Here is a 23349-nt window from a genome sequence, read left to right on the forward strand (position 1 = left end):
TAACAGCGGTTATTATTGGTCCGCTCGCTCTAGGACACTGTTGATCACGTGGCGGCTATGCGGCTTTTGATTGGCTACTGGTACGACTGTGTGAGTGTCTAGGAAGCGAGTTTTCGGTGTCATCATGGGGCTGCTGACCATCCTGAAGAAGATGAAGCAGAAGGAGCGGGAGGTCCGGCTACTCATGCTGTATCCTGTGCTGAGGCTGCGGGGAGCAGGCAGGGACTGTGCCGTGGAGGAAGGTTATGGCTGGGAGCAGGGACTGAGTACATAGGGGGAGCAGCAGAGTAATGGGGAGCAGAGCTGGAATCAGGCTACTTTTTTTGACTAGATATGGACTTAAAGGGATTATCCAAAGAAAAAAAGACCATGGGGGTATATAAAGAGCCCTGAGCATATACCGTCCAGACTCCCAGCATATACCCTCCGGACATACTCTATATACCGTCCAGACCCCCAGCATATACCCTCCGGACATACTCTATATACCGTCCAGACCCCCAGCATATACCCTCCGGACATACTCTATATACCGTCCAGACCCCCAGCATATACCCTCCGGACATACTCTATATACCCTCCAGACCCCCAGCATATACCCTCCGGACATACTCTATATACCCTCCAGACCCCCAGCATATACCCTCCGGACATACTCTATATACCCTCCAGACCCCCAGCATATACCCTCCGGACATACTCTATATACCCTCCAGACCCCCAGCATATACCCTCCGGACATACTCTATATACCCTCCAGACCCCCAGCATATACCCTCCGGACATACTCTATATACCCTCCAGACCCCCAGCATATACCCTCCGGACATACTCTATATACCCTCCGGACATACTCTATATACCGTCCAGACCCCCAGCATATACCCTCCGGACATACTCTATATACCCTCCAGACCCCCAGCATATACCCTCCGGACATACTCTATATACCCTCCAGACCCCCAGCATATACCCTTCGGACATACTCTATATACCCTCCAGACCCCCAGCATATACCCTCCGGACATACTCTATATACCCTCCAGACCCCCAGCATATACCCTCCGGACATACTCTATATACCCTCCAGACCCCCAGCATATACCCTCCGGACATACTCTATATACCCTCCAGACCCCCAGCATATACCCTCCGGACATACTCTATATACCCTCCAGACCCCCAGCATATACCCTCCGGACATACTCTATATACCCTCCAGACCCCCAGCATATACCCTCCGGACATACTCTATATACCCTCCAGACCCCCAGCATATACCCTTCGGACATACTCCATATACCCTCCGGACCCCCAGCATATACTCTCCAGACTCCCAGCATATACCCTCCAGACTCCCAGCATATACCCTCCAGACCCCCTCCATATACCCTCTTGGCCCCCAGCATATACCTTCTGGGCCCCCTCCGTATACCTCCGGACCCCCTCCGTATACCCTCTTGGCTCCCAGCATATACCCTCCGGACCCCCTCCATATACCCTCTTGGCCCCCAGCATATACCCTCTGGACACCCTCCGTATACCTTCTTGGCCCCCAGCATATACCCTCCGGACACCCTCCGTATACCTTCTTGGCCCCCAGCATATACCCTCCGTATACCTTCTTGGCCCCCAGCATATACCCTCCGGACACCCTCCGTATACCTTCTTGGCCCCCAGCATGTACCCTCCGGACCCCCTTCATATACCCTCTGGACCCCTCCGTTTGTCTGTGTTCCCCGCCAATCTCCTGTTCTCCTCCTTGAGCAGGGGATGTCTGCTGCAGGCTTCACATTCCATCCGAACCAAAGTCCGGAGCTGTCACCTGATGTCAGGAGACAGGCGGACCCCTCCTGTGATAAGCAGCTCACTGTCTATAGACTCTGTACACTGAGAGCCTGGTGTGGGCGGGATTTGCTTTCTGAGCTCTTCTACATCCAAGCGCTGATTTTGTCAGATCTGCTGCACCCACTAACATAAGTGATACATCGCTGGATTCAGGGTCTCGTTTCCTACTTTGCGCTGCTCTCAGACGACGTAGTAAAATCCTTCTGACAGATTCCCTTTAGGCTAAGTGCACACGTTGCCGAATTGCACCCTGCTGCGTTTTTTTCGGAATTTTCGCCTCCAGTAATATTTTTTGCCTGCTGTAAATTGCCTGAATACAGATGTCTTGCTGTAGTTTTGATAAAACTTGTGTAGTAGTAGTTTGTTTTTTTCTTATGTTTTTCTCTTAACTCACTGTTAGAGGTTTAGATAACGCTGGTAAAACCACAATCCTGAAGAAATTTAATGGTGAAGATATAAACACGATTTCCCCAACTCTGGGATTCAACATCAAAACTCTGGAGCACAGAGGGTAACGTACCAGAATATATACGCTTGTAGATTGTGAGCCTTCGCTGGCAGGGTCCTCTCTCCTCCTGTACCAGTCATGACTTGTATTGTTTAAGATTAATGTACCTGTTTTTATTATGTATACCCCTCCTCACATGTAAAACGCCATGGAATAAATGGCGCTATAATAAATAATAATAATAATAATACGCTGTACACACCTGTATCAAGAATAGGTTAAATCAGCTCCATAGAAATCAGGTGGGCCCCCATAGCAAAAGTCTGAATGCCCTTCTTCACCCCCTCAACAACAAAAAAATATAACTTGTATTAAGTGAGGCCTCACCCATCTAGTAGTCGGCTTGTGATGGCATTTATGCAAATCACATACTTGCAGTCACGTGCCCGCCCACTCCCAGAGAATTCTCCGGGCACATAGTGCACATGATGTGACTGCAGACTTGTAGATTAAGACCAGACACATTTCAGAGTGCTGTACATGTGAAGAGAGTTTACAGCCTATATAAAATACAGCAATAGCTGGATGTATCTTTGCTCTTTATCCCCACATCTCGTAAATAGCTGCACCCACAGTTTACACATTATCGCCCCCTTAATCGTTGGGTGCACATAAAGGCCCCGTCACACATAGCGAGATCGCTAGCGAGATCGCTGCTGAGTCACAAGTTTTGTGACGCAACAGCGATCTCAGTAGCGATCTCGCTATGTGTGACACGTACCAGCGATCAGGCCCCTGCTGTGAGATCGCTGCTCGTGTCGGAATGGCCTGGGCCATTTTTTGATCGTTGAGGTCCCGCTGACATCGCTGAATCGGTGTGTGTGACGCCGATTCAGCGATGTCTTCGCTGGTAACCAGGGTAAACATCGGGTTACTAAGCGCAGGGCCGCGCTTAGTAACCCGATGTTTACCCTGGTTACCATCGTTAAAGTAAAAAAAACAAACGCTACATACTTACCTACCGCTGTCTGTCCCCGGCGCTGTGCTTCTCTGCTCTGGCTGTGAGCGGCGGGCAGCCGGAAAGCAGAGCGGTGACGTCACCGCTCTGCTTTCCGGCTGCTGTGCTCACAGCCAGAGCAGAGAAGCCCAGCGCCAGGGACAGACAGCGGTAGGTAAGTATGTAGTGGTTGTTTTTTTTACTTTAACGATGGTAACCAGGGTAAACATCGGGTTACTAAGCGCGGCCCTGCGCTTAGTAACCCGATGTTTACCCTGGTTACCCGGGGACTTCGGCATCGTTGAAGACAGTTTCAACGATGCCGAAGTCTTTCCCCTGATCGTTGGTCGCTGGAGAGCGGTCTGTGTGACAGCTCCCCAGCGACCACACAGCGACGCTGCAGCGATCCGGATCGTTGTCGGTATCGCTGCAGCGTCGCTAAAGTGTGACGGTACCTTTAGAGTTATTCCCCCCCCCCCTTGTGAATAGCTGGATGCACTTTTTGCACATTATCCCCCTCCAGTTATTTACAGAAGTGTATAGGGGGGATAAATATCTGGATGGACAATTTGTGCATTACAGGGAGGAAGATAATGTTCACAAATTACGGTACATCCAGAATAGTTACCCCCCTCCTCCTGGAATGTGCAAATTGTGCACTAAGAATATATACACCCCCTCCCTCTGTAATGTGCAAATTGTGCACCCAGAATATTTACACCCCCTCCCCCTGTAATGTGCAAATTGTGCACCCAGAATATTTACCCTCCTCCCCCTGTAATGTGCAAATTGTGCACCAAGAATATTTACACCCCCTCCCCCTGTAATGTGCAAATTGTGCACCCAGAATATTTACCCTCCTCCCCCTGTAATGTGCAAATTGTGCACCCAGAATATTTACCCCCCTCCCAAGTAGTGGGATCAGCATTTTTTTTGCAGCAGAAAAAAAAGTATGGAAATGGCAAGGGGACACATAAAAAAAATTAAGTTAATTTTAGTACCACCGCACGGCCCAGTTCACCGTCTTGCATCTCCAAAGGCAGTGCTCCCTGTTGATCACATATGGTTCCTCTATGGCTGGAAGGCTACGTCAGACCGGCGGTAGATCAGGAGGAGCGAGGAGGTATACGGCAGCGGTGCTGACATGTAATCAACGGCACACATACCACGCGGCTGCCGCACTGCACCTGGCCCGTCACCCGTCAGGTCCCATAGCAGTCATGGTTGCCGCCATTGACAGTACGCCACTGCCCACAAACCTACAGGGCAGGAGCAGCTGACATCAGAGTCTTCATTCTGCTGGGATTCACCAGTTTCTGACCTGGGACTGGAGGATATGTTTGCGTTATACATACTCCCGGCCAGAACCCGACTAGTGGGTGTGGCCTCGCTCCATACACTTCTATGGAGTGAGGCGGCCCCCTCTAGTCAGACACGCTCACTGCACAGGAGTACTATAACACATACATACCCTCCGTCCCGGGTCAGAAACCGGAGAATCCTCGCAGTGCACAATGCCTGTGCTGGGGGCATTCATAAGTCTGTAGTCACACGGACTGACTACAGACTTATCGATTTGGACCGGACAACCCCTTTAACCCTAGAGTAACCACTGCCATCGATCTAATTTGTAGGGGTCTCTGTAAATCCTGTTTTAACATTTTGTAGCCTGGGCATGTAGGATATTATCCTTAGGGGAAATACACAAGTTGCATATTTGCTGCATATTATGTTGTGGAAAGATTTGCATTTGTCATAGTTTTTTTTTTTCTTTTTTCGTGTATGAGTAAGTTTGATCAGCAAAGTAGATCAAAAATGGAATCTCGTGTGGGGATTTTTTTGTGGACGCTCAGTGTGAGAGAAAATGAACACGTGAGAGCCTCATGGATGATAATGAGTATGTGTTGTAACTGTGAAAATTACAGAACACCAACATAAAACGCAGACATCTGAATGAGGCCTCAGCGTCATCTTGTCAAACTCCAGAAGAAGTGTGGTTTTTCAAAATAGCCACCTTTGGCTTTGATGACTACTTTGCACACTCTTGGCATTCTCTTGGTGAGCTTCAAGAGGTAGTCACCGGGAATGGTCTTCCAACAATCTTGAAGGAGTTCCCAGAGATGCTTAGCACTTGTTGGCCCTTTTGCCTTCACTCTGCGGTCCAGCTCACCCCAAACCATCTCGATTGGGTTCAGGTCTGGTGACTGTGGAGGCCAGGTCATCTGGCACAGCACCCATCACTCTCCTTCTTGGTCAAATAGCCCTTACACAGCCTGGAGGTGTGTTTGGGGTCATTGTCCTGTTGAAAAATAAATGATGGTCCAACTAAACGCAAACCGGATGGAATAGCATGCCGCTGCAAGATGCTGTGGTAGCCATGCTGGTTCAGTTTGCCTTCAATTTTGAATAAATCCCCAATAGTCAATCGTAGAGAGATCAGGTGCACTACTATAATAATATATAATATATTCTAATAAACACCAGAACAGGGTGCTACCCAGTGCATGGAATATGCAATATCAGACCAAGGAAGGAAAAAGCCCATGCATAAAAATGTGCATACCTGTTCCAAAAAATACTGAAACTATATAAATTTATTTGTATGAACACCACGAAGACACAAGAATATAAAACCACAACAATACACCCTTCCCCATGTAAAGATGTACAATATAATGCCCTCTAAGTACATACATGTTAGAGTTACAATACACTGGAAGATAATCCAAATTGTGCTATAATGACAATCATGTGTACACAAGCTCTCCCCAAAGAAAATATACCAAAACAATTATACCATAATATATGGATGACCAAATCTTTAATACTATGTAAGAGAGCAAAATAAGGGCGTCCCCAAATTTGCTAAAGGACAGTGGTCACAACACATGTAAATATGTGGGATTTCATTTATATCTATTTTCCCACATATTTACATGTGTTGTGTTTACAACGTGTTTCTTCCAGTCTCATCTTCCAAAGTCCAAGGTGCACGCAGCTCCCTTTTACCAGGCCTTACAAGCCCTCCGCAACAGCACAGTAATCGTTCCGGTTCCTCCCACGGAAAGGTTCAAGGGTTTCTACTCAAACCTGTTTGTGGTCCCAAAGAAAGACAGAACCATGCGTCCCATCCTGGACCTGAAGTTGTTAAACAATTTCCTCTCAGTGCGCCACTTCAGGATGGAATCCCTGCGGTCTGTCATTGTTTGTTTGGAAAAAGGGGAATACCTTGGGTCAATCGACATCAAAGGCCCATATCTTCACATTCCCATCTTCGAAAGTCATCAAAGATTTCTACACTTTGCAGTCGGAGACGACCATTTCCAATTCTCTGCTCTGCCCTTTGGGCTCGCCACCGCCCCCAGGGTATTCACAAAGGTCATGGCAGCCGTCATGTCTATTCTACATTCCTGGGGCGTGGTGATTCTTCCCTATCTGGGCAATCTTCTCGTCAAAGGTCCGTCCTATCGGGCTTGCGAAGAGAGCGTCGCTATCGCCATCAACACTCTGTCTCGCCTAGGCTGGCTGGTGAACATGGAGAAATCCTTACCTGTTCCATCCCATGGATACCCCTTTTTGGGGATGATCTTAGACACTTCCCTAGGGTTTGTAATTCTCCCTCCGGAAAAGATTTCCTCTTTAATCCAGGGAGCCCAATTGCTATCTCTGGGCCGTTCTCACTCCCTGCGGTTCGCCATGCAGGTCCTTGGGAAGATGGTGGCATCCATCGAGGCAGTGCCGTTAGCCCAATTTCACTTCCGTCCCCCACAGCAGGCTTTGACCTCAGCATGGGACAAGAATCCAGCCTCCCTGGGTCACCGCTTTCGCCTGGCACCCAGAATCAGGCGATCTCTCAGGTGGTGGACTGCAACATCGTCCTTGGATCAGGAAAGGTCTTTCCTCCCCGTTCACTGGCTGGTTGTAACCACCGACGCCAGCCTCCTTGGATGGGGTGCGATTTTTCGCCACCACACGGCTCAGGGACGTTGGTCTGCTCAGGAAGCCAACCTTTCCGATCAACATCCTCGAGATCCGAGCGATAATGCTGGCTCTTCATCAATTCCATCACCTCTTGGCCGGACGTCCCTTCCGGATCCAATCAGACAACGCCACGGCGGTGGCGTACATCAATCGCCAGGGAGGCACGCGCAGCAGAAAGGCGATGATCAAGGCCTCGCACATTCTACAGTGGGCGAGACAAATTATTTGCTCATCTCCGCAGTTCATATTCCAAGGGTAGAGAATTGGTCGGCGGATTTTCTCAGCCACCAGGGCATAGCCTCAGAAAAAGTTGTCTCTTCACCCGGAAGTCTTTCATGGGATTTGCCAGCGTTGGGGCACTCCGGATGTGGACCTCATGGCCTCCAGGCTGAACACACAGGTTCCGGCATTCGTAGCCTGATCCCGTGATCCGTTAGCCATCGGCTCGGATGCTCTAGTACTTCCATGGAGCCAATTTGGTCTCCCTTACATCTTTCCGCCACTTCCGCTGATCCCAAGGGTCATCCAAAAAATCAAGGCGGAAGGTATTCCGGTGATCCTTGTCGCTCCGGACTGGCCTCGCCGAGCTTGGTTTGCGGAGCTGGTACATCTCGTCGCCGGCGTTCCCTGGCCATTACTGGATCGTCCGGACCTTCTCTCCCAGGGACCCATTTGCCACCAGAACTCGAGAGTTCTGAGTTTAACGGCCTGGCCATTGAATCCTTGATCCTAGCCCAGGCAGGGTTCTCCCGTAATGTGGCATTTAAAATGATTAACGCTAGGAAGCCTGTTTCCATGCGTATTTACCATCGCGTTTGGAAAACGTTTTTCTCATGGTGTAAAGATGAGGGTCTTTCTCCGTTGGTGTTTTCCATCCCTTCCATTCTGGAGTTTCTTCAAGCGGGCTTGGATTCAGGCTTAGCGCTTGCATCTCTAAAGGGCCAAATCTCAGCCCTATCCGTCCTTTTCCAGCGTCGGATAGCTTCCAAGCCTCAGGTTAAGACCATCATGCAGGGAGTTTCACATCTTGTCCCTCTGTACAAGATGCCTTTAGAACCTTGGGACCTTAACTTGGTCCTCAGTGCTTTACAAGAGACTCCCTTTGAGCCATTACAGGATCTCTCTCTCTCTCTCTCTCTCTCTCTCTCTCTCTCTCTCTCTCTCTTTTTTCTCTCTCTCTCTCTCTCTCTCTCTCTCTCTCTCTCTCTCTCTCTCTCTCTCTCTCTCTCTCTCTCTCTGTGTCTCTCTGTGTCTCTCTGTATCTCTGTCTCTTCATGGAAAGTTGCCTTTCTGGTGGCAATAACATCCATCAGACGGGTCTCGGAACTGGCAGCTTTGTCGTGCAGACCTCCATTTTTTTTATTTTTCCACCAGGACAAGGTGGTGCTCAGGACGTCCCCGTCCTTCTTGCCCAAAGTCGTCTCGGCTTTTCATCTGAATGAAGACATAGTTCTGCCCTCGTTCTGTCCGGCTCCAGTCCATCGTACTAAGACAGCCCTTCACACTCTGGACTTAGTGAGGGTTCTCAAAAAGTACATTTCCAGAACGGCGTCTTTTCGCAAAACAGATGCCTATTTGTGCTTCCGGAGGGACACAGAAAGGGTTTGCCTGCCTCGAAGGCCACGATAGCCAGATGGCGTCATTCAGCAATCCAAGAAGCTTACCGTGTCAAAGGCCAGCCTATTCCGGCGGGGATTAATGCACACTCCACTCGGTCAGTGGGGGCCTCCTGAGCCATTCGGCACCAGGCATCCGCACAGCAAGTGTGTAAGGCTGCGACTTGATCCAGACAGATTCTGCTAGGCAGTTTCACATCTGTAGGCTGCATTTAATCACGTAATTCTTTAAGCATTGGGTGCGTGAGGTTTCACCTGTTGTGACGTTTTCCCACCCAGGGACTGCTTTAGGACGTCCCATGGTCCTGTGTCCCCCAATGAGGCGAAGGAGAAACAGGGATTTTTGTGTACTCACCGTAAAATCCTTTTCTCCGAGCCAATCATTGGGGGACACAGAACCCACCCTGTTAGCCTGTTGGCTTATAGTCATTGTTGGTTTTGACATATTGCATTTCTGTTTGTGAGCTCCTACTGCTTTGACACCGAACTGGTTCACGAGAGAGCCAGCGGAGGGTGTATACTGCAGAAGGGGAGTTAACTTTTTTGTATATTTGCTTAGTGTCCTAGTGGCAGCAGCATAACACCCATGGTCCTGTGTTCCCAATGATTGGCTCGGAGAAAAGGATTTTACGGTGAGTACACAAAAATCCCTGGTTTCCATCTTTTTTTTTTCTTATGATCTTCATTCATTGCTTATTTAGTCTGAATTCGCACATCTGTGAATTAAAAGACCACGCACAGATGTAACACTGATGGCATCTTTGTGCTTTCCTTCACTTGATTCATTTGTCTGTGTTTGTTTGGCAAATTGACCTAAATTTTGACTTGTTTCCACTTATGTATGGCCCCATAGACTATATTATTATTATTTATTTATATAGCACCATTATTTCCATGGTGCTGTACATGAGAAAGGGTTACATACAGGGTTATAGATATCGTTTACAGTAAATGGGTTTACAGTGACAGACTGGTACAGAGGGGAGAGTTATTAGTGATGAGTGAATATACTCGTTGCTCGGAGATCTTGTTTTTATCGCGGAAGCTGAATGAGTTACAGCTACTAGCCAGGCTGAGTACATCTGGGGGTTGCCTGGTTGCTAGGGAATCCTTACGTGTAATCAGCTGGCTAGTAGCCGAAAATCATCTAGCTGCGGCAACGAAAACTAAATCTCCAAGCAGTCATAAATACTCGGAGACCACCCAAGCGTGCTCTGGAAAACCCGAGCAACGAGTACACTCGCTCATCACTAATGGTTATACAGTATGTTGTAAAAACTGCTAGCACATGTACGCAAGAAAAAAGCAAAATTTATTGAATGAGACTTTAATGTATTTCATGTAGGTTCAAACTGAATATGTGGGATGTCGGAGGCCAGAAATCCTTGCGTTCTTATTGGAGGAATTACTTTGAGAGCACAGATGGATTGATTTGGGTGGTAGACAGCGCAGACCGGGCCCGCTTACAAGACTGCGCTCAAGAACTGGCCGGGCTCTTGCTGGAAGAGGTAAGAACTAATGATGAGCGAGTGTGCTCAGAGAAGGTGTTATCTGAGCATGCTCGGCAGCTAACAGTGTCTTTGGTGTGCTCAAAAAATATGTTCGAGTCCCCGCGGCTGTTCGACAGTCGCAACACATGCAGGGATAATGTCACTGTGTGACTCGACCCAACGGATGGTCGGTCAGCTAACAGCACAATACACATACACCAGGGATGGTATAGGTGAGAGGAAGGCCCTATCCGTAGGGAATGGGGAATGTTCACCACCTGAGCTCAAACCTGAGTCTGACCCTGCACTCTCCTAACACCCTATGCGGGTCCTTCCCCCTTCCCGCCGCCATCATGATACTTCGTCCCTAGTAGTCACTTCTGCAAATAATACACACAGGAGAAAGTGACAAACACCAAAGGGACAAGGTAACAAAAAACACCACACTTAGCTTATGTCCACCGCTGCTAAGCGCCACACCGCAGGTAACAACAGCAACTGGACTCCAATAACCAGATGTGGCTAACACCAGAGCGCTGGTCTCCAGAAAGAACTGTATCGCCAACAGTCAGCTGATGCATCAGGTGACCTTTTAAAGGATGGTAGGAGTGGTCACCACCTGCATCAGCTGACCCAGCAGCACTGCAGTAACACCAGATTGCCAGCGGGGGAAAAACTGATATTAAGCCCCGATGGCAAAAAAGAAAAAAAGTTTTAAACTGAGTGGAACCAGAGCTGCCACATATCCAAAGATGGATCGTGACAGATTACCTGTTTGTTAGGAAATCCCTAACACCTTATCCCAGCACTTTCGCTCCTTCTTAGTAGGAACGTGTGTGCATGATTAATGTCGTCCCTTACTCCAAGTTACATAGGAGCTGTGGTACCTCTATTCCTATTTTTAAAGATGATTAGAGAAATGTGATTTTTGTAATGATACAATATATTAAAAATTAATTTCACAATCGGGCAGAGATTCCATTCTGAAGTCCGATTTCACATGGCTTCTTAAAGGGAACCTGTCACCCCCAAAATCGACGGTGAGCTAAGCCCACCGGCATCAGGCATCTGTAATGCTGTAGATAAGCCCCCGATGTATCCTAAAAGATGAGAAAAAGAGGTTAGATTATACTCACCTGGGCTGGGCGGTCCGATCCGATGAATGTGGCTTTGCGGTCCGGTGCGGGGCCTCCCATCTTCATAGGATAACGTCCTCTTCTGGTCTTCACGCTCCGGCGCAGGCGTACTTTGTCTGGCCTGTTGAGGGCAGAGCAAAGTACTGCAGTGTGCAGGCGCGGAAAGGTCAGAGAGGCCCGGCGCCTGTGCACTGCAGTACTTTGCCCTCAACAGGCCAGACAAAGTACGCCTGCGCCGGAGATACGGCGTGAAGACCACAAGAGGACGTTATCTGATGAAGATAGGAGGCGCCGGACCAGACCACGACACCCATCGGACCCGGACCACAGCGGGACCGCCCCTGGGTGAGTATAATCTAACCTCTTTTTCTCATCTTTTAGGATACGTTGGGGGCTTATCTACAGCATTCCAGAATCCTGTAAATAATCCCCTGATGCTGGTGGGCTTACCTCACCCTCGATTTCGGGGGTGACAAGTTCCCTTTAATGGTTCCTATTAGTCATGTTCCAGCAGGATCCTAGTCATCATGGGTTCTTTGTTTTGTTTCAGAGGTTGGCCGGGGCAACATTACTGGTGTTTGCCAATAAACAAGATTTGCCTGGTGCACTGTCCAAAGATGCTATCCGAGAGGTGAGTTCTTTCTAATATTTCATGCTTTTGCCATGTGTGATAAACAGCATAGTCCCAAAACAAGGTTTCCATAAAAAGTGCTATGTAGGTTATCTGGATCAATTACTTGAATTCTTAAAATAAATCTTTTTCTCCTTCGCCTCATTGGGGGAACACAGGACCATGGGTTATGCTGCTGTCACTAGGAGGCTGACACTAAGCTGAGACAAAAAAAGGTTAGCTCCTCCCCTGCAGTATACACCCTCGTACTGGCTTCCAGACACCCAGTTCAAGCTTAGTGTCCGTAGGAGGCACACTGATTTTCAATCTCACGGATTTTTTCTTTTTAATCTATTCCGGACGAAGGGGGCGACGGATTCTTTCAAGGTCCGATCTCCCCCGAACCAACAACAGGCGAGCACGGGAGTTTCACCTCACCGTATCCTCTCCTGCGACGTGGGAGCCACTGCCTGAGCTGACCTTTTTTGGGCGACGGTTTTTTTCCCTAAAAGGGCGCCGATCTCCCCATGTTGTACAGAGGAGCACTGGTGTTTTACCTCCAGTATCCTCCTCTGCAGCCAGGCCTTTTTATTGCCGGACATCTGCCCTGTCCACCAGGTTCTACCCTCGGCTGTACAGTGGCCCTATCCCTGTGGCGTCCGTGCAGACCACACTGCATCACCAATGTTCTGTGTGACTCAGGTGGTGGACGGTTCCTCTCCACCCCCCTGTCTGGGGCTGGTGGATGGAGGCTTCCCAACCCCTGCACCGTCCCAGCCATCCTAAGGCTCCTCTCACCTCTTCGGGGTAAGTGTCTCGTGGGGGATGGGGGGGGGGGTCGCCGGCGGTCCGGATGGCTCCTCCTAAGCATGGCACATTGGTGGGCTGTAGCGCAGTATCGGTGGGCTGAAGCGTTGGCACTTTGCGGCCGCGCGCCGGGCCGAGGCCGCAAATTTAGCCCCCGGCTTCGGCCTAGCCACTGGTCGCTGCCGATAGGCTCCGCCCACCCCTGCGCGTCATCGGCGGCGCCGCCCCCCGGTCCCTGGCGCTTCTCGCAGCCGCCGAGATCTCTCTCCTGATCTCGGCGGCCATCTTGGTCCTCACTGCACGCCGCAGCTCCAGCTCTGCCGCATCTCGGTGTCACAGCGCCCACGTGCAGTCAGTTTCCTATCCCAGGCTTCACAGTTCGGCTTCCCAGGACAGCGGGACACAGGACCGGGGTAAGGAGACATCGTCAGCTTCTCCTCTGCAGCGTCGCCCTCTGCTACCCAGGCAGTCATAGATTATAGTCCCTGTGGGGTTTTTTTTGCATTAGAATCATGTCGCAGTCAAGGTCTAAAAAATCCTCTAAGGTGCATACGACCTTTTTTTCTGCGTGTACCACCTGCCAGGCCCCACTTCCTAGGCCTCAAAGTTCTCCCCTCTGCTCTGCCTGCGATGCTCCAGGTGCCCAGGAGCCCGCCACCGACTCTGGCGTACCTAGTCCCCCCCCCCGTGGGTCGCTTCACTCTCGCAGTCCGTGGATTTTTTAGCCAACGCCATCAAATCCATTCAAAATCCTCCCGGGGAACGGGGTAATCCGTTACAGGCGTTAAGAGATCCCTCCATAGCAGGGGAATCGTCGGCCAGCAGGGGCCGCTCTCCACTTAAAGAGGCACGGTCATCCAAAAAACGGATCCGCACTACCTCTCCTGAGTGCTCTCCTCGCCGCTCAGACTCTGGCAGCTCCACCTCTCGCTCACCCTCTTTGGGGGCTCACAGCGTTCACGACTCTGAACATGAGTCCGAGGTATCATTGGACCCGGAGGCTACGGTTGACTCCCTCATTGTAGCAGTCAATCACGCACTTAAGGTGGATGATGACTCTAATTCCGCTCCGGAACACGCGGTCTCTTTTACTAGATCCAAACGTTCCCACAAATCTTTTGCCTCTCATCCAGCCTTTCTGGATATAGTCAGGCGTCACAGGGAGCGTCCAGATAAGCGTTTCACGGGTAAGAAGGACCTGGTATCGAAGTATCCCTTCTCAGCGGATCCCGTGAAAGACTGGACGGATCCCCCCTTTAGTAGATCCGCCGGTCTCACGCCTAGCTTCTAAAACGCTTCTTTCAGTTCCGGAGGGCGCTTCAATTAAGAGTCCCACTGAACGCCAGCTAGACTCTCTAGCTCGTTCAGTGTATGAAGCCTCTGGCTCTTCCCTGTCCCCCTCCTTCGCCGCGGCTTGGGTGACCAAGGCTATGGTTTCCTGGGCGGATGCTCTAGCGAAATCCATTAATGAACAGGACCTCCCGTCTGAGATGGCAGACCTAGCCAAGCAGTTAGCCATGGCTAGCGATTACATGATGTTCGCATCCCTCGACGCGGCGAATTGCGCAGCATCGGCGGCTTCCAACGCGATCGCTATCAGAAGGGCTCTTTTCTCAGAGAGTGGCGCGCAGATTCCTCCTCTAAGAAATCTCTGATCTCCCTCCCTTTTCAAAGCGGGCGTCTTTTCGGCGAAAAGCTTGACCAGCTTATTTCTGACGCCACAGGGGGAAAGAGCAAGTTCCTTCCCCAACAGAGGCCTAAGGCGGCTTTCCAGCGCCAGCCTTACTTTCGCTTTCGGCCTTTTCGTACCAGCCCAGCCTGGTCCAACCCCTCCGGTCTTCCCAGATCAGGCCGTTCCGCTCGCACAGACAGAGACGCTCGTCCCTCCTTCAGGCCGAATCCTTCCTGGCGCGGGAAACCGAGGCAGCCCAGAACCCGAGGTTCCAGACCTCCCAGATTCCCGTCTCAATGACTCGGGAACGGTGCCAGTCGATACCATCAGAGTAGGCGGACGCCTACTCCTTTTTCAGCAAGCCTGGCTCTCCGTCGTGCACGACGAATGGGTCAGGGATCTGGTATCGTCTGACTACAAGATAGAGTTCTCCTCTCCTCCTCCAACTCGGTTTTTCCCCTCTCGTCTTCCCAGTTCGGCAGCTCAGTCTCGCGCCCTTCTTTGCGCCATTCACATCCTCCGCCAGACCGGGGTCATTGTCCCGGTCCCGGAACACGAGAGGTTCAAAGGTTTCTACTCAAACCTCTTCGTCGTGCCAAAGAAGGACGGAAAAGTGCGGCCCATTTTGGATCTGAAGCTCCTGAACAAGTGCGTAAGAGTCCGGCACTTCAGGATGGAATCGCTCAGATCGGTCATCTCTTCGATGGAAAGAGGGGAATTTCTGTCCTCGATAGACATCAAGGATGCCTATCTTCACATCCCGATTTTCCCGTCTCATCAGAGGTTCCTCCGCTTTGCCATTCTGGAGGATCACTTCCAGTTCACGGCCTTACCCTTCGGTCTCGCCACGGCGCCCAGGGTATTTACCAAGGTCATGGCGGCTGTCATGGCCATCCTTCATTCTCGAGGAGTCGTCGTGTTACCTTACTTAGACGATCTCCTCATAAAGGGCCCGTCTTTTCAAGCCTGCGAGTCAAGCGTCCACATTACCCTGGATTCTCTTTCGTGCCTAGGTTGGTTGATCAACTTGGACAAGTCCTCTCCCGTTCCTGCCCGTCGGATCTCTTTTCTGGGAATGATCCTGGACACTTCGAGGGGGCTGGTCTTGCTTCCTCGGTCCAAGGCCCAAGCACTTCAGCAAGGAGCCCGAACGCTCTGTCATCCTCGCCCGCGAACCATTCGGTTCGCCATGAAGATCCTGGGAAAGATGGTTGCAGCAATCGAAGCAGTTCCTTTTGCTCAACTCCATCTCCGTCCCTTGCAACAGGCTTTGCTGGACAACTGGGACAGGAGTATCTGATCTCTCGACCGCCCTTGTCCCCTGTCCCCGCGGGTCAGACAATCTCTCGTATGGTGGACCCTGGGCCCATCTCTTCTCCAGGGGAAGTCCTTCCTCCCGATCCGCTGGTTAGTGGTAACTACCGACGCCAGTCTTCTTGGCTGGGGGGCGGTGTTCCTCCACCACTCTGCCCAGGGCCGCTGGACAGTTCGGGAATCCAAGCTCCCCATCAACATCCTGGAGATTCGTGCTATCAGACTTGCACTGAGTCGCTTTCACGCCCTGCTCGCGGGTCACCCAGTACGAGTCCAATCGGACAACGTCACGGCGGTGGCTTACATCAACCACCAGGGGGGTACCCGCAGCAGGGCGGCGATGCAGGAAGTCTCCCTCATCCTTCGTTGGGCCGAAACCAACCATTCCATCATCTCTGCGGTGCACATTCCGGGAGTCGAGAACTGGGCGGCGGACTTCCTGAGCCGCCAGGGCCTTGCCTCGGGGGAGTGGGAACTCCACCCAGAGGTTTTTCACCAGATCTGTCTTCGCTGGGGGACCCCGGACGTGGATCTGATGGCGTCCAGATGGAACGCCAAAGTCCACAACTTCATTTCTCGATCTCGGGATCCCCAGGCCATAGGAGTGGACGCGCTGATTTCTCCGTGGCATCAATTTCAGCTCCCATACGTGTTCCCTCCCCTTCCCTTACTGCCGAAGGTGATCCGAAAGATCAAGACGGAGGGAGTTCCAGTCATCCTGGTCGCCCCAGACTGGCCCCGTCGCGCTTGGTACGCGGAGCTCGTTCAGCTCGTAGCCGACGTTCCCTTGCGGTTGCCAGACCGCCCAGACCTGCTTCGCCAAGGACCGATCTACCATCAGAGCTCAAGGGCCCTACGTTTAACGGCGTGGCTGTTGAAACCTGGATTCTAACTCGTGCCGGTTTCTCTCAGCAGGTCATCCCACCATGTTAAGTGCTCGCAAGGCGTCTTCCGCCTCCATCTACCACCGCGTCTGGAAAACCACCTTCTCATGGTGCAGGCTCTGGGGTCACCCTCCGCTCGTTTTCTCTATCCCTTGCATCTTGAATTTCCTTCAGTCTGGTCTGGACTCCGGTTTGGCCCTGAGTTCCCTCAAAGGTCAGATCTCAGCGTTATCCGTGCTTTTCCAGCGTAGGATCGCCACCAACCTTCAGGTCAAGACTTTCATCCAGGGAGTCTCCCATGTGGTTCCTCCCTACAGGATGCCGCTAGAGACCTGGGATCTCAACTTGGTCCTGGGGGTTCTTCAGGAACCTCCGTTCGAACCCCTTCAAGACGTTCCACTCTCTGTCCTCTCTTGGAAGGTTGCCTTCCTGGTAGCGGTGACGTCCATCAGAAGGGTTTCAGAGCTCGACGCGTTATCCTGCCGGGCTCCTTTCCTTGCCTTCATCAGGACAAGGTAGTCCTACGTCCTTCTCCGGCGTTTCTTCCGAAGGTGGTCTCATCTTTCCACCTCAATGAGGACATCATTCTTCCCTCCTTTTGCCCGCAGCCCAAACATAGGGTCGAGATGGCTCTCCATACTCTGGACGTGGTAAGGGCCCTCAGGAGGTACATTTCCAGAACGGCTTCAGAAAATCGGACGCCCTTTTCGTGTTCCCGGAGGGTCACAGAAAGGGTTTGGCTGCGTCTAAATCCACGATAGCCAGATGGATCCGATCTGCTATCCAGGAATCCTATCGGGTCAGGGGCAGTCCTATCCCGGCGGGGATTAGAGCTCACTCCACTCGGTCGATGGGTGCTTCCTGGGCCATCCGGCACCAGGCAACAGCGGAGCAGGTTTGCAAGGCCGCAACGTGGTCCAGCCTGCATACTTTCACAAAGCATTACAATGTTCACATTCACTCCTCTGCGGACGCGGCCCTTGGCAGGCGTATCCTGCAGGCGGCCGTTGCGCATTTGTAGTCAGATGGTACACGGAGTTATTTGGTTGTATTGTTTCACTCCCAGGGACTGCTTTGGGACGTCCCATGGTCCTGTGTCCCCCAATGAGGCGAAGGAGAAATAGGGATTTTTGTATGTACTCACCGTAATATCCTTTTCTCCGAGCCACTCATTGGGGGACACAGCACCCACCCTGGTAGCCTTTCGGCTCGTGATCTTGTTTTTTTGATCTTGACTGTTTGTTTGACATGTTATATTCTAATGTTACTTGTTATATTGTTACTATCCTACTGCTTTTGCACTGAACTGGGTGTCTGGAAGCCAGTACGAGGGTGTATACTGCAGGGGAGGAGCTAACCTTTTTTTGTCTCAGCTTAGTGTCAGCCTCCTAGTGACAGCAGCATAACCCATGGTCCTGTGTCCCCCAATGAGTGGCTCGGAGAAAAGGATTTTACGGTGAGTACACACAAAAATCCCTATTTTTTTAGACGCCAAACCAAAAATAAAAATCACAGCATGCTTGGGTCTGATCCTATATTGGTATCACACTCGGTCATGCAAAGCAATGAGTCTGTGAAAAACATAGGACTGCACTCGGATGACATCTATGTGCAGTTTGATTTCCGCGAACTGACAGAATGGAGAATTTTTCTTTCTCCATCTTCTCCTTATGGCTGGGTGTGATGTGAGAAACTCGCACCTCAATACCCGGCACTGCCATTGGCACTCGGGACCGGAGCATTCAGCTGCATAGGAATACATGTAGCCGCACACTCCGGTCCTGAGTGCCGGTATTGATGCTCAAAACTGGTGCGAGTTTCTCTCATCACACTCGTAAGTGTGACCCCGGCCTGTCCGAGAGTATCGGAACACACTGCACCATGTTCCAAATTATTATGCAAATGACATTTTTCTCGGATTTTCTTAAATGGTCGGTGTAAATGACAGTCAGTCTAATAAAAGTCATCACCCGTTAGATTATACATCAAATTTTATTGAATAAACCTCCCAATGATAACAGTATAATCTCCAAAATGAATAAAAACTCAAAATGCACTGTTCCAAATTATTAGGCACAGTAGAATTTCTAAACATTTGATGTGTTTTAAAGAACTGAAAATGCTCATTTGTTGAACTTGCAGCATTAGGTCACATTCACTGAACAAAAAAGCTATTTAACTCCAAAATATCCTAACAGGCCAAGTTACATGGTAAGATGGGACCCTTTCTTTGATATCACCTTCACAATTCTTGCATCCATTGAACTTGTGAGTTTATGGAGAGTTTCTGCTTGTATTTCTTTGCATGAAGTCAGAATAGCCTCCCAGAGCTGCTGTTTTGATGTGAACTGCCTCCCACCCTCAAAGATCTTGTGCTGGATGATACTCCAAAGGTTTTCTATAGGGTTGAGGTCAGGCGAAGATGGTGGCCACACCAAGAGTTTATCTCCTTTTATGCCCATAGCAGCCAATGTCTCAGAGGTATTATTTGCAGCATGAGATGGGGCATTGTCAGCATGAAGATGATTTTGCACCTGAAGGCACGTTTCTGCTTTTTATACCATGGAAGAAAGTTGTCAGTCAGAAACTCTATATACTTTGCAGAGGTCATTTCACACCTTCAGGAACCTTAAAGGGCCCCACCAGCTGTTTCCCCATGATTCTGGCCAAAAACATGACTCCTCCACCTTCTTGCTGACATCGCAGCCTTGTTGCGACATGGTGGCCATCCACTACTCCATCCATCTGGACCATCCAGGGTTGCTCGACACACATCAGTAAACAAGACTGTTTGAAAATTAGTCTTCATGTATATCTGGGCCCACTGCAACCGTTTCTGCTCATAAACACTGTTTAGGGGTGGCTGAATAGTAGGTTTATGCACCACAGCAAGTCTTTGAAGGATCCTGCACCTTGAGGTTCGAGGGACTCCAGAGGCACCAGCAGCTTCAAATAACTGTTTGCTGCTTTGTAATGGCTTTTTAGCAGCTGCTTTCTTAATCCAATGAATTTGTTTGGCAGAAACCTTCCTCATTCTGCCTTTATCTGCATTAATTCTGTGCTCTGTTTCAGTCACAAATCTCTTCACAGTATGATGATCACGCTTAAGTTTTTGTGAAATATCTAATGTTTTCATACCTTGTCCAAGGCATTGCACTATTTAACGCTTTTCAACAGCAGAGAGATCCTTTTTAGTTCCCATATTACTTGAAACCTGTGGCCTGCTTAATAATGTAGAACATCATATTTAAGTAGTTTTCCTTTAATTAGAATCACCTGGAAAACTAATGATCACATGTGTTTAAGATTGATTTCAGTGATCCATTGAGCCCTGAGACACAATACCATCCACGAGTTTATTTGAAAAACAATTAAATCTTTGACACTTAAATCCAATTTGCATAATAATTTGGAACACGGTATATAATTACAACCTGATCAAACATTATTATTATTATTATACATTTTTATAGCGCCATTTATTCCATGGCGCTTTACATGTGAATACGGGGCAAATATAGACAAGTACATTAAACATGAGCAAAAAAAAAAAACAAGGCACACAGGTACATAAGGAGAGAGGACCCTGCCCGCAAGGGCTCACAGTCTGCAGCGGATGGGTGAGGATACACTAAACATTGAACAGATCAGCACACTGCAGGTTAATTTTATAAATAAATTGTAAGATACACAGTACACCCAATAATCGTGAGGATACTAATAATAACTTATTATAATTTAAAATAACACGGTAACCAAAATTATCAGGGTGCGCTGTGAGAAAGTGCAATGGACAAACCACTGCGAGAGGAGAACCAACAACCAACGTATTACACCATGGAACAAATTAAAGCTAAATCAGACCGAGGCGGGGAATGTGAAAAATATATGGCTTTATTACTAGGGTGCCTATGATTACATATCAATAAGAAAATTTAATCAATCCATTATACAAGCAAAAATTACATAAAAAATATAAAATAATTAATAAAATGCGTACACTGACAGATTATATATATGAGAAAAAAGACTATATATGTATCTCTTTATAGTACTAGAACCACCAACAGGGTAAAATATATGTCTCCAGAAACAAATATTTTATAGCTGCACCAGAAGTTTAATAAAGAAAAGAAAAATATATGTAAAAAAGATAATAAAAAGGAATAGGCACAGTATTTTATGTGATAATATATATGGGGAGAAAGGAAGGGAATGTATGATTGTGTACACAACTATGTAAATATAGTAAATAAAGTGACAAGTGCAACCAGAAAAGATGTGAAAAGACACTAAATCCGTTTTAAAATATGGTTATCTATGTGTATATGTATTCCTCACCAAATGTGTTAGAATAAGGTGGTCGTTGTAAATAACTTATTATATCGGAGAGGAATAATTAGAATTAGATTATTGGCTAAAAATCTATATATAAAAAACCAAATACTATATATATGCCACACAATGTGATGTGCAAAATCTGCCAACTAAAGTGACCAAGTGCAATACAAAAAAAGAAAAAGAGCCAACAAATCTAAAACCACATTCCTTCTATTATGCTACATCAGTATCTATTCCAGGAAATATAAAAAACTGTGGGTGGAAAAACTCCAACAGGAGTTATAATGGTGATAGAAGTAAAGTGTGCCTGTGCAATGTAATGGTTAAACTACCATGGTGCTCATAATCAGAGACTAAATGGTGCCACACTAATAGTCGCTATATACCTGAGGTGGTTCTGTCAGTGTACGCGCTACCCGACGCGCGTTTCGGAACGTGTGTTCTTTCCTTCGTCAGGGACGATCAGGGGAAAGACTTCGGCATCGTTGAAACTGTCTTCAACGATGCCGAAGTCCCCGGGTAACCAGGGTAAACATCGGGTTACTAAGCGCAGGGCCGCGCTTAGTAACCCGATGTTTACCCTGGTTACCATCGTTAAAGTAAAAAAAACAAACGCTACATACTTACCTACCGCTGTCTGTCCCCGGCGCTGTGCTTCTCTGCTCTGACTGTGAGCACAGCGGCCGGAAAGCAGAGCGGTGATGTCACCTCTGTGCTTTCCGGCTGCCCGGCGCTCACAGCCAGTGCAGAGAAGCAGAGCGCCGGGGACAGACAGCGGTAGGTAAGTATGTAGTGTTTGTTTTTTTTACTTTAATGATGGTAACCAGGGTAAACATCGGTTTACTAAGCGCGGCCCTGTGCTTAGTAACCCGATGTTTACCCTGGTTACCAGGGGACCGGCATCGTTGGTCGCTGGAGAGCGGTCTGTGTGACAGCTCTCCAGCGACCAAACAGCGACGCTGCAGCGATCGGGATCGTTGTCTGGATCGCTGCAGCGTCGCTAAATGTGACGGTACCTTTAGGTGTAGGATGGATCATCACTATCATAAGCCAGGAGAACATACTAGTAAGAGCATTACTGGTATATTTTTAATGCATGCCGTGTCTCTAGGTGGTAACCTTGGGTTCCCTTTCTCTTTTTTTTGCAGGCGTTGGAGTTGGATAACATCAAGACACATCACTGGTGCATACAAGGATGTAGTGCCGTCACTGGAGAAAATCTCCTGATAGGAATAGACTGGTTACTGGACGATATCTCTTGTCGTATATTTACTGCAGACTGAATAATACTGGAAGAAGTGAAGGAGAGAGCGGAGAATATGGCCTTTTTATTTATTAATGTTTTCTTACTGACAGTGTCTAACGTGTCTGTGGCACTCAGACGAGATGAAATGACGAGCATGCCGAGAGGCAGAAGACGTTATTGATGTGACTGGGTTTTTAAGGAATCGCAACTCTTTCTACAATACCAGTTCTCCGGTGCCCTGTGGTGTCAGTGCAGTAAGGCTCACATAGGATTTTTTCACCTAAAAATGAATACAGCAAGAAGAATTAAACTACTTATTACAATCCTCTGTTTGCATAGGAAGGATTTGAGTTACTATAACCAACATTAAGTATCTACTAAGTCTTGTACAACATGGGGTAGAAAAATATTTTTCCCCCAAAAAATTAATATTTGCATTCTAGGTTATTAAAATTTACAAGTACGTCTTATTTGTGCTGCTGTTTTTGTGAATAAATTACAGGAAGTGTTTATGGCACTTATTGATCAGAGCAAAGTGAATTGTGCCAAGTGACACGAGTTACGATTTAAAATCCACTCTGATCTCTAAGAAGATCCCATCAGGTGGCAATCTGTTTAGCTGCTACGTGCATCTCTGTGAGGATATGTGCCCACAACGGCTTTTTCGGGTAGATTTGCTCTGAAACCCACTTGAAAAAGCATCCTAAGAATGAACATGTGCATTTCTATATCAGTAAGACGATGTTCACATTTTCAGTCTATTTAACATGTTTTAACTTCTTCAGGTTTCAAAAGACACCTAGAGATTATAAGAAGTGACCTGACCATTCTTCTGGTGTCTTCAGCCTGGAAATCACACAAACAAAATAGAAAAGTCTATAAGGAGCCCAAAAAAGACAGACGGAAGCGTTTTATAAAGGCTGGCAGTTCCTGAAGTGTGCTTCGGTTAACCCCTTAAC

At 48.7% G+C, this 23349-nt stretch overlaps 1 protein-coding gene across 1 annotated transcript; it reads left to right on the forward strand.

Annotated features, from left to right (window-relative positions):
- Nucleotides 1-54: 54 nt before the first annotated feature.
- ARL2 (ARF like GTPase 2) lies at nt 55-22860 on the forward strand. Its single transcript, XM_069740291.1, has 5 exons — nt 55-189; nt 2249-2359; nt 10236-10398; nt 12067-12147; nt 22293-22860. Exons 1-5 carry the CDS (start codon nt 125-127, stop codon nt 22425-22427), a joined length of 555 nt encoding a protein of 184 aa, XP_069596392.1. The 5' UTR covers nt 55-124; the 3' UTR covers nt 22428-22860.
- The last annotated feature ends 489 nt before the right edge of the window (nt 22861-23349 follow it).

The sequence above is a fragment of the Ranitomeya imitator genome, chromosome 9, assembly GCF_032444005.1.
Source record: "Ranitomeya imitator isolate aRanImi1 chromosome 9, aRanImi1.pri, whole genome shotgun sequence".
In the NCBI taxonomy this organism is placed as follows: domain Eukaryota; kingdom Metazoa; phylum Chordata; class Amphibia; order Anura; family Dendrobatidae; genus Ranitomeya; species Ranitomeya imitator.

What these genes read in the sequence shown, in the direction of transcription:
- ARL2 (XM_069740291.1), top strand. Translation starts at nt 125, where the DNA reads ATGGGGCTGCTGACCATCCTGAAGAAGATGAAGCAGAAGGAGCGGGAG. An exon ending in CCGGGCTCTTGCTGGAAGAG is followed by an intron (nt 10,399 to 12,066) that starts GTAAGAACTAAT and finishes GTTTTGTTTCAG; the next exon opens with AGGTTGGCCGGGGCAACATT. An exon ending in CCAAAGATGCTATCCGAGAG is followed by an intron (nt 12,148 to 22,292) that starts GTGAGTTCTTTC and finishes TTTTTTTTGCAG; the next exon opens with GCGTTGGAGTTGGATAACAT.